General features: G+C 50.0%; 2 protein-coding genes across 2 annotated transcripts in view; one reads left to right on the top strand and one right to left on the bottom strand.

Moving 5' to 3' along the window:
- Positions 1-5,738, top strand: part of P2rx3 (purinergic receptor P2X 3) — a 30,590-nt gene extending 24,852 nt beyond the window's left edge. The window contains exons 9-12 of the mRNA XM_005331595.5: positions 1,311-1,404; positions 1,633-1,698; positions 2,230-2,307; positions 3,249-5,738. Of these exons, the coding sequence (XP_005331652.1) occupies positions 1,311-1,404; positions 1,633-1,698; positions 2,230-2,307; positions 3,249-3,353 (343 nt within the window). The 3' untranslated portion in view covers positions 3,354-5,738. The remainder of the gene's footprint in view (positions 1-1,310; positions 1,405-1,632; positions 1,699-2,229; positions 2,308-3,248) is intronic.
- A 2,489-nt stretch (positions 5,739-8,227) lies between these two features.
- On the bottom strand, positions 8,228-13,087 carry Prg3 (proteoglycan 3, pro eosinophil major basic protein 2). The gene is made up of 6 exons (XM_005331594.4): positions 13,066-13,087; positions 12,578-12,701; positions 11,802-12,115; positions 10,627-10,758; positions 9,174-9,285; positions 8,228-8,404 (listed from the first exon to the last, which is right to left on the bottom strand). The coding sequence occupies exons 2-6, from the start codon at positions 12,636-12,638 to the stop codon at positions 8,346-8,348; spliced, it is 678 nt and encodes a 225-aa protein (XP_005331651.1). The 5' UTR covers positions 12,639-12,701; positions 13,066-13,087; the 3' UTR covers positions 8,228-8,345.
- Positions 13,088-15,929: the final 2,842 nt, after the last annotated feature.

The following is a 15,929-nucleotide window of genomic DNA, read 5'->3' as shown; positions in this document are numbered from 1 at the left end:
AGGGAATGAGTTCTCACCTCCTTCTTTCTGCTGGGAGAGGCCTGTGAATCTCTGGGGGCTGGGAACACTCAGAGGGAGACATCCAGCACTAAATAAGAGCTGTGTTGACCCCAACATTTGCAGAACTTTCTGGGCTTTTTCATTCCGGTCATCTCACTTAATCCTCACCACTTTCAAGGAGACTGACATCCGGAACCCATTGTTCAGCTGTGGGACAGTAACCCAAAGAGATTAGCGTGCACTAATGTTAGCATTTGGGCTATGCTGGGCAGTCATGCAGGGTCAAGTGCTCTAGATTTAAAAGCCAAATGACTAATGCCATAAAATCCCAAATCCGGGGCTTACTAATTGAAACTACAGGCAAGGCCCCTCCTCACCACAGCCTTCTGCAGATGGGAGTATGGACTGTCCCTTCTGTGTGTAATGCCCATGCTGTCTGTGGAGGGAATTAAACGTGGTTATTCTCAAATCCTCAGCACAGTTCATGGCACCCAGCACTCAAGATAGAGAATAGTCTTGGCCAAGGTACCAGACGGTCTCAGACTTGGACGAAGACAGCATTGATTCTCACCAGTTGGGTGACCCTGAACAAGTGACTTCACCTCTCAGAGTCTTCTTTGCAAAAGAACATTCACTTCCCTGTTGCATAGGACCGGGCAGGGATGAGAGGAGATGAGGTGGCTGGAAGCACTTTTTTTCCCACCAGTCTATAAATGTAAACATATTTCTTGAGCAAATAACAACAGTCAACATCAGCAAATATTTGCTGAGTGCTTATTTTGTCCCAGGACTGTTCTAAACCCCTAACATGTGGTTTCATTCAATTCACATAGCAACCCTGTGAAGCAAGATTTTTGTATTGTCCCCACATGCCAATGAGGAAACTGAGTTTCAGAGAGGTTAAATAATTAGCCCAAGGCTGCACAGCTGGTAGGTGAGAGAGCCAGGTTGAGAAGGCAGCAGAGGCAGGAGCACCTGCAGTGAGCTGGACCCTGGATCCCAAATGAGTAGCATTGAAGAAGCCCAGAGTCGAGCAGGGTCTCAAGCTTGTGTACACATAGGACATCAGACCAACAGAGATGCTAACCCTGTGGGTTCATGGTGTGACCCAGGAAGCTGCTCTTAAGTTCCCGCGAGGAAGCCTGTGTAAGTGGTCAGGTAACCACCCAGGGAGGACGGTGGCAAGTGTCTCACCAAACCATCAGTAAGGGCTGCTTTGTTGAGGGTCATGGGTCCTCTAGGGACCCTGAGGGCTCGGACAGGAGAGAAAGGATCCCGCAGTGGGACCCACTTTCGCCCCTGGCCTCCAGGTTTGCCAAGTACTACAAGATGGAGAATGGCAGCGAGTACCGCACGCTCCTGAAGGCTTTCGGCATCCGCTTCGACGTGCTGGTGTACGGGAACGTGAGTCCTGGGGCCCGGCGTGTGGACAGCAGGAGGGGCATCCCAGGCCAGCTGCTGGGCCCTGCAGGGGCTGACCCGCGGTCACATCTCCCGTCCCCTCACCTGTACCATGAAGGGGTGGGCCCCGCCGTTGCTCTATGGCCAGTCTCTGGCTGGGAGACCGCGTTCAGCCTCAGTTTCCAGCCGTGTTCCGGCCCTCCGCCTACTCCCCCATCTTTGCGCACACAGGCCGGCAAGTTCAACATCATCCCCACCATCATCAGCTCCGTGGCGGCCTTTACTTCAGTGGGAGTGGTGAGTTCAGCCTCTGGGGGGGGTCAGACGGGACAGCCCGGGTGGGGCCCAGGAAGGGGTGGGGCCAGGGGAGGGGGCGTGGCCAAGGCGAGCCCTACCTGGGCTGGAAGGTAAGGCCCTGGGTTGACAGTCCTCCAGCATTCCCACCGAGCTCCTTATCCCCGAGTTGCCTTCCAGCAAGTTCCACATCCTACAGAGTTTCTGGTTCTCACCGTGAAGGTGGGGAGGAGACTCCAGAGCAAGGTGGCGTCAGAGCCCTGCTCCCACAGACTGGGGGTCCTTCATTCCTCTCTCCAAGCCCTGTGCCGTAGTAAGGGGCCAGGAAGGTGGCCATGACAACACCTGCAAAGGCCCTGGGCATTTGATAGAGGAGTCATCAGTCTGGCCTCTCTGGAGGAATCACCCCCACTCCTGACCCTCTGTCTGTCTGAGGGCAGCTCAGTAGCGACTTGAACCCATGGCTTCCAGCCTCCCTGATCCCACCCCTCCCAGGGCCACCTCTCTGAGCCTGCCCTGCCTCTCCTCCTCCAGGGGACAGTCCTCTGTGACATCATCCTGCTCAATTTCCTCAAGGGGGCCGACCAGTACAAAGCCAAGAAGTTTGAAGAGGTGAGTGGGGTGGGGGTGACACGTGGAGGGCCCTGGTGACTCACCTCTCGGGGTTCCCTGGAAGGAAGTTCAACGGGCCTCAATAAATATTGAACGTCCAGACAAGAGAACATGTGGGTGAGAGGACTCTTCGAAGAGCTTTGGAGTTCTGTGAGTCATCACTGTCAGCAAGTCCCCACCCACTCATTGTCCCCTCCCCATTTCTACAGGGGGACACATCCTTCCTTGGGATGTGTCAGGTTCTTCTTTGTCCCTGGAGTACATGGGAAGAGTCTTGGGATCACATAGGCTTGTGTAGCTCCCCTAGTGACCAGGCCATGGCCCCGAACCACCTGTTCTGTCTGACGGTGTTACTGTTGTTGACCAGTGACGGGTCCTTGCTTCTCCAATGTTAAAGTATAACACCAGAGAAGCACACGGAGGCAAGTTTAGAGTGGAAAGTAGAAGCTTTATTAAAGGACAGCAGAAAAGACTTCTCCCCGGAGGAGGAAGAGGACCCAAGAGGTGGAATCCGTAGAAGGGCGATGTCTTCCCCCTTTTATAGCTAAGGTCTTCGTCTTCTTCAGCTTTCCCGCATTCCTGTCCTTTGTTCTGTTAACTTTCAGTGATGGAATGTAGGTGGGAAGGCCCAAAGGGTGGGGCCCAGGTGGGCCAAAGGAGTAATCTGGGCAGGAAGGACTTCTGGATTAGCATCTCCATCTTTGCTGGGAGCTGTTTCATTAACTTTTTTGGGGGGGGATGGGCTCTGGGCCTTGGGAACATTAACATTCCAAGAGTTGTTCTGCTTTTCCTGGACTCCATTCTCAACTCAGTCTTCATTTTTGATTTTACTTGATGTCAGACCTGATTTACCTAACTGCACTAACTACCTATCTTTAAATCTGGCTTCAATGGGATCTTGCCCTGTCACAGCAAAACAATGTCAGTCCTTCTGCCTGCAGGTGAACGAAGCTACACTGAAGATCGCCAACCCAGAGTTCTCCAGGGACCAGGCCACAGAGGAGAAGCAGTCCACCGACTCAGGGGCTTACTCCATTGGCCACTGATGCCCCACGCTCACCCACGGGCTCCAGGCCTCCCAACAGGGAGCCCCACTGGCAAGGGGGTGGGGGAGAATAAGGGCTCTAACTTCTGTGGCCCAGCCCATGGGGCCACAGCTGGGAGCCAGGGGACTGGGCCTCCCGTGCTCCTGCAGACTGGTAGTGCTCCCCCTACAACCTCAGTTCACCTTCACCCTCTGCATGCCCCCATCTGCTTCCCAGGACCCCGGGACTGCAGCACCTAAGCTGCTCCCTTCCAAAGAGTAGAGATACTACTAGGACCCACCAAGTGCCAGGCACTTCCACACGCACTGTCTCATATAATCCTCAGATAATCCTCTAAGGCAAATACTCATTTCCCTGTTTTGAAGACAAACTGAGACTTAGAGAGACTGAGCCAATGGTACCAGGCCACACGGCCAGGAAGTGAGAGAACTAGGATTTGAACCCAGGTCTGACTAACTCCTTTGCCCACACCCACAAGAGAAGAAAGAAGTCCCTTACTGCAACAGCTGCCCGTCTCTGACCATGATTAGGTTAATAAAGAGTAACCCCAAGCTTTCCCAGGAACTCAGGCCCCATTGTAGGGGAGCCTGCTGAGACAGTGGGTCTCATCTCTCACTTGGGTGGGTTCCTAGTTCAGAAGGAAATAGGAGGCATGACTGTCCCACAGCTCAGTCCCCAAACCACTCCGGGAGCCAGATCAGGCCACGCCGTGGGGGGAGGTGATTCTGTGTTTGCAGTTGGGCCCTGTCCCAGCAGCTCAGCAATCTTTACTTAAAATGTCAACGAAAAAGCTGCAGTGGGACCCAATGTGCTGTGAGCTGCTCAGCCAGGTAGCCCGGCCTGTCCTAATAGATGGTAGTCTTCTAAGGTAGAACCTAGAGGGGCCTCAGAAACCATCTTGTCCCAATTTGTTCCTTACAGATGAGCAAACTAAGGCCAGAAAGAGAAAAAAACTGGTCCAGGTCCACAGAGTTAGTGGCCAAGAGAGAAGCCAGGTGTCCTGCTGCTCCGAGGAGGAGGAAGCTGGAAAGAGCGTCACCCTGGCTCCATTGGCCCATATGTCCCACTGCCTCCCTTTTGGGCTTTCATACACTGAGAGGCCCCCAAACACACCAGGACAGAGTTCAGTGCAGACCCAGCCATTAGGAATCCCACACCGTATACAATTTAGAAGCATCTTCTTAAAACTGATATAAAATTAGGAATTAGAAGAAGCTTATGCAAGCAAGGACGCTGGGGTGTGAGTTTCCTGGGATTCCTGGTAAATCTGCATCTGGAAAAGCTGGAGTGTGGACATGATCATAAGGTCTCAGCAAAAATGAGCTGAATGATAGATGGGGGGCTGGCCCCTCACTAGAAGGTGCAGGGAAATGAGGCGGGGGCAGGTCTGTGAGCAGTTTGGGAGGTTCACACTGGGTGCATTTGCAAAAGCCCAACCCCAGTGATCTCCCATCTCAGGGGGAGAAGGGGCAATACTCCCTCACCTGAGGCCCATAGCTCTGCCCTCACTCACAGTCCCCTTCTCAGGGTGGTGGGTGACATCACCCCAGGGCCAGCCTCAGGAACTGGGCAGTGTTGGGAGACCTGACCAAACTTCATTTCTCCAGCAGAGACATCAGAGAAGGCCATGGCACGCCCTCCAGCCAGGAGTCCCACAGGCAGCCCTGGTGAATCCAGCTCTCAGGAAGACAAACTGAGACTCAGAGAGACTGAGTCTGAGGCTGGACTCACAGGGATGCTAAGAAGGAGATGGAGGCAGCTGTGTCCTGCAGAAGGACCCTTTCCCCCAGCTCCTCCCTTTCCCCCAGACTGGGGTGATCCTCCTGCAGGTGCCTCAGCCCCTCCTGAGCTTGCCAGTAAGTGTATGTGAGCCTGGTGCTGTCCTCCTCATATCTGAACCCAGTACCACTTCTATGTGCTAGACGTAGCGCTAATATCAGTACTAATGACAACAGCTAACTTGTCTCTGTCACGTCGTGGTTTGCTCCGCACAATCACCAACACAATCACATGGACCTTCACGCCAACCCTGGTGAGGTTGCTATGGTTTGTTATTAATCCTGTTTGATAGAAAAACAAATTGACAGTAGGTGGAAATTCGAGCTGGAAAACCATGCTCACGCCTAACACTACATTGCTGCTTTAATTACTCAGCATGAAAACTAGCATTTTTTGATGCTCACCCATTGGCAAGCAAGGGCTAAATGTGTGACAGGCAATGCCTAATTCAACCCTCATTTTACAGAAGAAGAAATTGAGGCTGACTAAAATGGAGAGGTGGAAATGAGAAAACTGGTACTTGAACCCCAGCAATCTGTGATTCTGGAGCCTAGGATCTTGACTCCTGTGGTCTATCTGGGAAAAAGATCAAGAAATTTGTTGACACCTTCTTTTCTATATGTCTTGGGCTTAAATAGATTTTGCTTCGGTCACAAGTAAAAGCTCAAGGTTTAATCAAACAAAGTAGGTCAGACAACCTCTTCCATCTGGTAGCTATGCCATCAGAGACACATGGGCTCCCAGGTCACTGCGACAGGAAAAGTGGGAGCTGGTGGATCATGGGAATCATTTAGATACCAGGCCTGAAAGTGGCCTACTTCTCACCATATCCTACTAGCTAGATTCAGTAGCAGTCTGCAGACCCAATTTTAGTGCAAGGAATACTAGGAAATACAGTCTTCTTGGGTCTCGAGGAAGAGAAAACTGTGACCACAGCACTGTCTTCTCTTTTGTAATATTTCCCTCCCCACCCACCATGGCCACTATACCCACTGACAATTCCACACCTCCTTCCCTTGTGTGTTTTTTCCTAAAAAAGCTTTGTTCTCAGCAATTTATCAATCAGTCTCCCAGAGGAATTAGTAGTTAACTTTCTAGGGAATTTCTTCTCTCAAGAGCATTTGCTTCTTAATCAAGAGCTATTCAAAACCAGAAGGTCTTAAACAGCCAAAATGAACCAATATATAAAAGTTGAAGTAGAGACCCAATAATACACAGCATCAGATTTGAGGAACCTACTCTGGCCTGCCCCAAGGAAGCTTCAACCTGAGAGGATTCTGGCCTCCCTCTTTCTTTCTCCTCCCTGCCTCTATCTCTGGTCAAGATATTGGGCTACTGGCTTTGGCTAGAGGCTATTTGCCACAAGGGAGGGATGTGGAGGTTGATGAAAGGGGACTTGGCATTCAACTGAAATACCATTCCCATAACTACCTAGGTAGAGCTCCCCTTCCCTCTCCCTGGAGTTGGATTCCACTATTCCTTTTAGAAGCACAGCATCAAGCATTGGCTTATTGCAGTGTTCAACACAGAGACCTGCATGAGGCCCTCCCCCCCAGGCAGCTCCCTTTCCATACTTTGAGGAGAATGACAGCTTCTAATCCCAGAACCTGATATGCTGGGATTAGAAGCTGGCTGACCAGATCTCCATCCAAGGTGGAGGGATGAACACTTCTACTGAGGACAGGTCTTTTCACCTCAAGTTCCTGAAAGCCAGGATCAGTGAGGTTCATGGCCATACCAAGGCCTATTCACCTGCATCCAGAGACCTGCCCATGTTCAAAGGACTCATCCCTGTTGTTTCTCCACCACCCATACCCCAGGGTTGACCCCTGTCCTCTTCTCTCAACTCCAGCTCGCTGGGAAACAGTACATTTAGAAAAAAATGAACCCTAAAGCCACATCCCATCAAGATGCAAATACAGATCTATGTGTACACACTGGCTATCTGGGTCAGGTACACACTGACACACGAACACACACACACTCACTGATCAAACACACAGATACGCATACACATATAATACACATAGAGATTCAAGCATGTAAGGACACAAAGTTACACAGACATAAACATTCATAGGCACACACGTACAGATACACTCATAAATACATAGAGGTATAAAAGGATGTGCACTCAACACACAAACACATGCACATTTATGCACATTCACATATATAGGTTTTTATATACAGATACGCATGTATATAAAGAATACCTCAAATAGATACCAAAATAGATACATGCACATGTACATGGGCACACATAGAAATACTCCTACATGCCCCCCCTCCCAACACCTTTCTCTCTCCCTCCCTCTCTCACACACAACTCTACCCTCTTAACACCCAGTCTCAGCTCTAAACTTCCTGCTTCGTGAACTCTAAATCCCTCTTGGAGCCCAATGCCCCAGCTGGCACAAAGTTAAGGCCAAGGATAGTGTTCTCTCGCCAAGTCCCCAGGGTCTTTTTTTCTGAGAAAGTGGGTGAAGGAGAGAGGCCCGGGACTGTATAGAATGGGGAATGGGAACCGTGCTGCCAGCAGACATCTTGCCTCGGGCTGCAAGGCCCTGGCCGGCGGGAGGCAGCTTCTTCCTAAGACGGGCCCCTCTGCAGAGGTAGGCGGCGATGGAGGAGGTACGACTTTCTCTCTGCTGGCTTATGAACAGAGATGGCTGCAAGAACTGGAAATGGGAGTCATTCTCAGAGGCCAAAGAGCACAGGGCTGGACCAGGAGCGGGCTGCCCCAAGACAAGGTACTTTCTCCCAAGTGGCGTCCCCCAAGTGGGATCTTCACCTGCATTTTGGAAAGCCGCCCCGCTCCGCAGCTCACACTGAATCCGTGCAAGGCGGGCTCCCCACCCGGCACCGAAGGCGACCTGCCCGCCGCGGTGAGCGGCTGCGGAGAGGCAAAGCGGGCCCAGGGCGCGCCTGGCCCCCGCTCCGCCTCCAGGTGGCGCTGCCGCGCAGCAGCTCCGCACCGCCGCCGGCCGCCCGGCGCCGCCATCTTTCACTTCCCCGCAGAGGGGAAGGCTTCCAGGACTTTCCCAAGCGGGGGAACCCCCAGAAAGAGCCATGAAGAAAAAAGACCCAGGGAATGCTGTGAGAAGTGTGGATTTATGGCCAGGACGGGCTGGGGGCAGAGTCCAGGGCGGAGAGCGGGGCAGGGGCAGCCAGAGGCCTGAGGCTCCAAGGCTGGTTCACTGCGCCACTGGCTCAGAAGGAGCAGACGAAGGGCAGCTGCCTATGGCACGGAGCTCGTCGCCAGCGGCCATCTGGAAGTAGAGAGCACAGTGATGTCAGCGGCCTCTCCGGGTCTGGCCTACGCCCCACCCCTTCCCTCCTAAGGTACCTCGGTTGTCCCTTCCGCAGCCATCTCATTGGGCGTTGGACACACTAACTTACACTTACCAAGCCATACCATGACCTGGGCTATGTGCTAAGTGCTTTCCGTCGACTGTCACCTTCTGTCCTCACCTCAACTCCAAGAGGCAGGTGCTGTCATGATCCTTGTCCCACAAAGAGGAGACTGAGGCTTGGTGGAGATCAATAACTCGCCTGTAACCTGCCTGGCAAGTGGCAGAGCTGGAATGTGACTCCTAGCCCTCTTGCTCTAACACATATGGTCTTAGCCACTAACTAGACTCCCTCACATCTGCCGCGCATGCTGTTGCCCACATCTGCTGTTTGAAGCTGGCATCTTGTCTCTCAGCCATCTCTAATTACCACACCCGGCCTTCTCCTTCATTCACACCTGATATCCATGTGTCGCTCTCATTTTCACATTGACCACTTGAATCTGTCACCCTCTTATCAGAGGAAGTTAAGGACCCCTAGCCAACTCCCTCATACCTAGAGGACCCCTGCCACCTGGTTTTATTCAAGGGATCCCTGTATCTCAGCTTTTCTCACAGACAAGTGATAACTCACAAGTTGGGGTTGGATGTGAGCTTAAGGAGATGTGTCCAGGCAGCTCAAAGGGATAGCTTCTGAGAATCCACTTTGTCACCCCCTTCTCCTTCCCCAGGGGCCCATTCCCCTCACCTCCAGTACATAGGGTCACACAGTGGCCTCCTGAACACCCAGGTTGCCCTGAGGCCCAATATGCAAAATTCCAGGAGCTTCCATCAGTCCAGCAAAACTTCTTCAACAGGAACTGGAGAAAAGATAAGGCAGATCAGAGGGCAGAGGTCTAGGAAGGCAGATCCAGGTACTCAGAGATAGCTACTGCTGCCTTCCCTCTCTGCCTGCCCGGCCAGGAGCCAGATACCCTTGCAACCCATTCCTGAAGCTTTGTGGGCAATGGCAACCATTTGTCCCAGCCATCCCACAGAGCAGACTTCTCCAACCACACTGGAGGATCTTGCTAACATGCAGCTTCTGATTCAGGAGACCTGGGGTTGGGCCCAAGATTCTGCATATTTAACAAGCTACCAGGTGATGCTGATACTGCTGGCCCAAGGACCACACCTCGAGTACCAAATATAATGGCATTTATTCATCCACAGTCTCAGAGCCACCCCAAGATAAGAAGATCCCTATTGTAGAAATGAAGACGCTTAGGATTCCTAAAGCTCTTCAGTTAGTAAGTGACCAACCTGAACCTAGAATCTGTCTCATGACTTGAGTGTTATACTGATAAATGTTTTTGAAACCAGCTCTGGGGAAAGGTGAGAAAATGGGAAGTAGGAAGGAGCCCTGATGTATAACATGATATTTTGGGATCTGAAATGTCCCACAAAGGCCCATGTGCTTGTGGTTTGATCACCAGCCCATAGTGCGATTGGAAGATGGTGGCACTTTTAAGAGGCGGGGCCTAAGCCAAGTGCTGGGATGAGTCCCAGTGACACAGGAGGCTGAGGCAGAAGGATCACAAGTTGAGGCCAGCCTGGGCAACTTACTCAAAATAAAAATTAAAAAAAAGGTTGGGGATGTAGCCCAAAGGCAGTTCACTATTGGGTTCAATCCCCGGTACCCCCCAAAACAAACAAAAATAAGGCAGGGAAGCAGTTAGGTCAATGGGGGTGTGCTCTTGAAGGGGATTTTGGGACCTTGGCCCATTCCTCTCTTCTTTTCTTTCCTGCTTCGATGAGGTGAACACATCTCCTCTGCCATACACTGCTGCCACAATATTCTGTGCTGCCACCGGTCCAAATGACCGTGGATTGAAACAGTGAGCCAAAATAAACCTTCTTCCTTAAAAGTTGATTCTCACAGACATTTTATTGGGGTAATGAAGACTGATGGACATATAACAACTGCCAATATCCTTGGTGTAAAGGATACCATGTCTGATTTTAAGCTACCAGCATGGAGTTAGAGCTCTGAGATGTGTGTAATTTGTTCTCTCCTAATAGCACAAGCCAGCTCTGGCACTTGTTTGCTTACCCCTCTATGGAAACCCTATCTCTGCTAGGTTAACTCTTGGCCCCAGCAGGTGTTCCCTTAAAACAATCAAAAATAATTTTCTGTACTGAGTAGTTGGCCCCAGACTTACCCAGCCCCTGAGGACTCCTCCAATCCAGATCTGGGCCTGGTTTATCTTACTGGCCAAACAATGAACACGATAGTTGAAATTGAAGTTGTGAATGGAGACAAGGTTGCCTTGGTAGCATCTCCTGCAGACATTCTGCAGAGATAAGGGGGGAGGTAGAAAATTCACTCTCTTTTTTCTCAAATTCCTGAGTCTCCAATCAAGACACCTACAACCATTTTCAAGTTAGAAATAAGGGACCTACTTCTCTCCCTCAATAACTTTTGCTCCTTAATCAGTTGCCAGGGCATTCTTTCAGGAAAAAATTATTATTATTATTATTATTATTAATAATAATAATAATAATAATACTTATTTATAGTCACTATTTACTGAGTGTTAATCCTAACTATCCTGAATGCATTACCTCAGTTAAACTTCACAACTCTAAGATATTGGTAGTATTCAGTCAGCTTTCTGTATCTGTGGGTTTCTCATTCACAGATCTTTAAAAATCACAGATCAAAATTTTTTTAAATTATATCTGTACTGAACATGTACAGACTTTTTTCTTGTCATTATTCTCTAGACAATATACTATAACAGTAATTTATGTAGGATTTATACTGTCAATATTATAAGTAATCTAGAGAAGATTTCAAGTACATGGAGGGAATTGCACAGATTATATGCAAATAATTTGCCATTTTTATATAAGAGCCTTGAACATCTGAAGATTTGGTTATCTATGGCAGGGGGGGAGGGCCTTGAATAAATACCCCATGCAAACTGAGAGACAACCGTATTTCTTCATCTTACAAATGAAGATACTGAAGCTCTGAAAGATGTGGCTACTTGCCCAGGTGACAGACCACGGGAAGTATAAATAATATTGAACACAGATGTGTCTAATACCCATGATTTTCTTCAAATTAGTGGTTCTCAAAGTGCAGTCCTCGGACCAACAATATCATTGCCACCTGGGAATTTGTTTCAAATGTAGATTCTCAGGCTCAGCCCCAGAAATGGTGGGAGTGAAGTCCTCAAATCTGTGTTTTAACAAGACCTCCTGGTGATTCTGAAACCAGGGTTTGTGGGCCACTAAGTTAAACAACTAGAGAACAGAAGTTTGGGTCTACTCTCTTCTCTGAGCCCCCATTCCCCTTCCCACCCTGCACAGAAGCTCCTGGCCACTTTACCTGAGCTTGAGAAAACGTCTTTGGAGTTTGTACCAGCAGATAGCGACAGGTTTTGCACCCAGAATCTCCCTGAATTTGAACAGTATCCTCTTCCCTGGGGCATAGCAAGTTCTGCTCTAAAGGAGGTGGGCCGGACTCCACAGCCTCCTCATCTTCAAAGGCTTCTTGATACCCTGAAGTCTTGACCTCATCGCCCTCTGCTTGAGTCACCTCTTCAGTCAGGGCCAACTCTCCCTCCTGCTCCCCTGAGCCATCTGGATCCTGATCCAGGTCTGTCTCTGTCTTTAGGCTCTCCAGATGGGGGGCATCATTCTCTAGGAAGAAGAGGTAGCCTGCCATCACATCAGAGGCTCCCTCCTTCCAGGACCACGGACAGCTCCAGCCATCCTGCTCGGGTCCTCTGGAGCCAGCCCAAACGGCCTCCTCCACGTTGGATGAGGAGAGATGTCTTGGGTCAGAGTCACAGATGGATGAGAACCTGACCCCTGGCTGACTCCAAAGGTGTACATTTGGGGGCAGGAGGAAGGAGCGTGTGTGAGAATCTTGGGACCAGCTCTTCATCCTAACAGGTGGGCACTTGCCTCTTATGAAGGAACCCTGAGAGAAAATTCAGGTCCCAATTCTAAGTTCAGGATAATCTTGCCAGAGATGGGCCAGAACAACTGAGGGGGAGAGACTGGCCCTGCCCCATGGGAGTAAAAATAAAGGGAGGGGAACATTAAAAAGAGGAGAAAGGAGAAATGATGGGTGAGAAGGGGACGGGAGGACTTACTTACCCAGATAAAGAGCAGAAACTGTCCCCAGCAGGAGAAGGGCTAGGTGCAGGGGGTGTTTCATATCTACTCAGTCTCGTAGCTGGACACAACTTCCTCGAGGCTGTCTGTGTGTCTAGCACAGCCCCTGGCACAAAGTACAGCAGCAATATTTGTTTTGTTTAATTAATTGATTAAAGGACAAACTAGAGGGCTTCCTCTTCCTCCAGTGGACAGACCCTGAGCTGAAGCATCTGGAAAAGGAATGGGGAAGGGACAGCACGGGTGCAAAAGTCCCCTTTTCCTGAAATCCTCACACAATCCTGGACCACAATCTCAGACCTTATAGGAACAGGGCTGCTGATTTCCCTCATGCTGGGGAGGAGTAAGGGAGGATAGTGGCCATCACTGACCACCTCAGGACAGGTCTCCTAGGTGTGTTCTCCACCTGAGGTCCCATTTCCTCCCAGGCTCTGAACCCCGCCTCCCGTGGCAACAAGAAGAGTACTCACCTTCTGGCTCCTCCAAGTTCAGTGCCTCTGGAGGCTGGGCCCCACAAGCAGCCTTTATGCTGGGCTTTTGGGGAAGTGGGAAGAGGCCAGGATGATTGCCCCAGGCCAGGGCTGGGGCAGTGGAGCTGATAACAACTGTTGGCTCAGTCTTCTTACCTCTGGGTCTTGCTCTCTCCTGGGACTGCAGGGCCCTGCCCTGTCCAGCCTGCTGCCCTGAATGGGAGCCCACACACACTGTCTTGCCTGGCTGTCATGCCTATTGTCCAGGCATATTATTATTAGTGTCCCTTAAAGTTCTCCATCTAGCCAGGCATGGTAGCATACTCTGTAATCCCAGCAGCTCAAGGATCACAAGTTCAAAGCCAGCCTCAGCAAAAGCAAGGTGCTAAGCAATTCAGTGAGACTCTGTCTCTAAATAAAATACAAAATAGGGCTGGAGATGTGTCTCAGTGGTCAAGTGCCCCTGTGTTCAATCCCCGGCACACCCCAGCAAAAAAATCTAAATAATATCTAAACCATGCCCCTTAACTCAGGAGTAGCCTCCCATGACCAGTATCCCAGAAGTAGGGACCTCGGGGAGCAACGCTCCCTTGAGCTCTTATTTCCCTTCACCCATTTCCACCAGGAATGTTTGACTATTTGTGCTTCACAGATGTGAGAAATGAGGCGTAGTGGAGGAACACAACTTGCCAAGGTTACACGGAAAGTGAAGGAACTGGGATTGCTAAGTCTCTCTAGCTCCAACTCTTTTCTCCTCTCCTCCCATATCCTCACCCCCTGCCCTCCCTCCCTCTCTTTCCCATTTTTAGTGTGTGAAAAACCTTGATGTTTCCTCTGTGATGAAAATCTAGATCAGGGATTCCTAACCTTTATACTGTTTATATTTGGGGCCAATTAATAGTTGTGGGGGGCTGCCCTGGGCATTGTGGAAAGCTCCACAACACCCCTGATATCTACGAGATATCATCTTACTAGATGTCGGTAGCAGCTCCCCTGAGAACAACCAAGAATGTCTCCCCTCATTTCCTAATGTCCTCTGGAACATCTGGGGATCGCTGATCTAGAACATGCCATTGTGTCCAACCTCAAGGCATACGTCCATGGCTGGCCAAGAAGTGGAGCTAGAATGAAAAGCTACATGTAGAATCTTCCAGACACTGATAGGTCACCTTCCCACCCCAAGTTTACCTCCTCTCTCTTACTAGAGGCTGATAGGAGAGTCCAGAGTCAGAACTAGGAGCAGCCAAGTGAGGCCTTCATCTTACATGCAAAATTTAAGGAGGCACTAAAAAAAAATTCAGTATGCAGGATAAATAGTATTTTAACACAGTCTTTCTTTAAAGTCAAAATTAATGCAAAACATCCTTGAGGAACAAAATATCAAAATTCTAACCAACCAAGCCCAGCCAAATTTCCAGCAGTCCAAAGAAAATTCAGCAAATGCTGAGCCCTGGTGGCCAGATTGCTCTGCCAAGACTGTGGAGTGGAGGGGGGCACTCAACTCCAGGCCTCCTACTGGACAGTGCACATTTGTTGCCCATATTCCAGCCCAGGCCTCCAAGGCAGCAGGGACAAGTAGCCCAGAGGGCCAGGAGGCCTGGATCCCTTCCCCTCCTCTACTCTCCCAAGGGAACTACAAATGGAGAAGTAACAGAGAGGTTATTTGTGGGCCTGGTTGCAAAGTAACTGCCTTGGCTCTTATCTCCCTGGCCCAACGAACCAGACCTGCTTATCTACCTGATTGTGGGAGGATTGGCCAATGCCAGGGCCCAAGAGCCTGGTCAAGGGATTTCAAACTTGAGACCTCCCTCCATATTCACCCTCACTCCCTCACCCCAGAACCCAGGCCAGGGCTCCATTCTACCTGTGGCCGGATGACCTGTTATCTGGGCTCTCTCAGGAGGCAGCACCTCCATCATTTTAGAGATGAGGAAACTGCATCTCAGAGAGCCCAAGAGCACAGAGCAAGTTGGAGACCAGCCTAAACCCATCTTCAGGCTCCTTACCCACCCACAACTGCCTTCCTCCAGCCTCCTCCCATACACCTCCCTCCTCTTCAAGCCCATCCCTGCCTCCAGTTGACTCGTTTTTTTGTTTTTGTTTTGCACACAAACCTCAGGCAAAGCCATTCTAATGACTTCACCAACCTCATCAATGACCACAGTGGTGATGCTTGTCTGAGTTAAAACCAGAAATGACTTTTTTTTATTTTTTGTACTTGGGATGGAACCCGGGGCACTCCACCACTGAGCTACATCCCCAGTCCTTTTTATGTTTTGAGACAGGGTCTTACAAAGTTTCCCAGGATGGCCTTGAACTTGGGATCTTTCTGCCTCAGCCTCTTGAGGTGCTTGGAGTACAGGCATGTGCCACCATGCCTGGCTCAAAAATGACATTTTTGAAGGTCCACCCCAAACTAGATCCTACAACATAATCTTTAAAAAAATCATTCTACAAATTGGGTATTGTCATCTCTACATATTTACTACAAAATCAGGAGAGGTTAAATTACTTACCCAAGTTTCACAAACTAGTAACAAGTGGTACGCAGGACCCTAGTCTGTCTGACTTCCTAGTCCTTGTTTGATAGACCCAAACGTGCTACACCGTCTGGCCAGTGGTGCCAACGTTTTCAATGTACTTGGAACACCAAGTCTTTAGATGACCGTCGGCAGCGATGTTTACAGATTTAGTCCAACCCCACACTACACAAAGGCTGGGTCTCATCATCTTTAAAGTCACATGGTCCAGCTACTCAGGAGGCTGAGGCAGGAGGATCACAACAAGTTCAAGCCTGGGTAACTTAGTGAGATCTTGTCTCAAAATTTTAAAAAATGAAAAAGGACTGGAGTGGAAGCTCAACA

The sequence above is a fragment of the Ictidomys tridecemlineatus genome, chromosome 4 (genome assembly GCF_052094955.1).
Source record: "Ictidomys tridecemlineatus isolate mIctTri1 chromosome 4, mIctTri1.hap1, whole genome shotgun sequence".
Taxonomy (NCBI): domain Eukaryota; kingdom Metazoa; phylum Chordata; class Mammalia; order Rodentia; family Sciuridae; genus Ictidomys; species Ictidomys tridecemlineatus.
The sequence above is the reverse complement of the archived record's forward strand: the minus strand, read 5'-3'. Positions and strand labels throughout refer to the sequence as shown.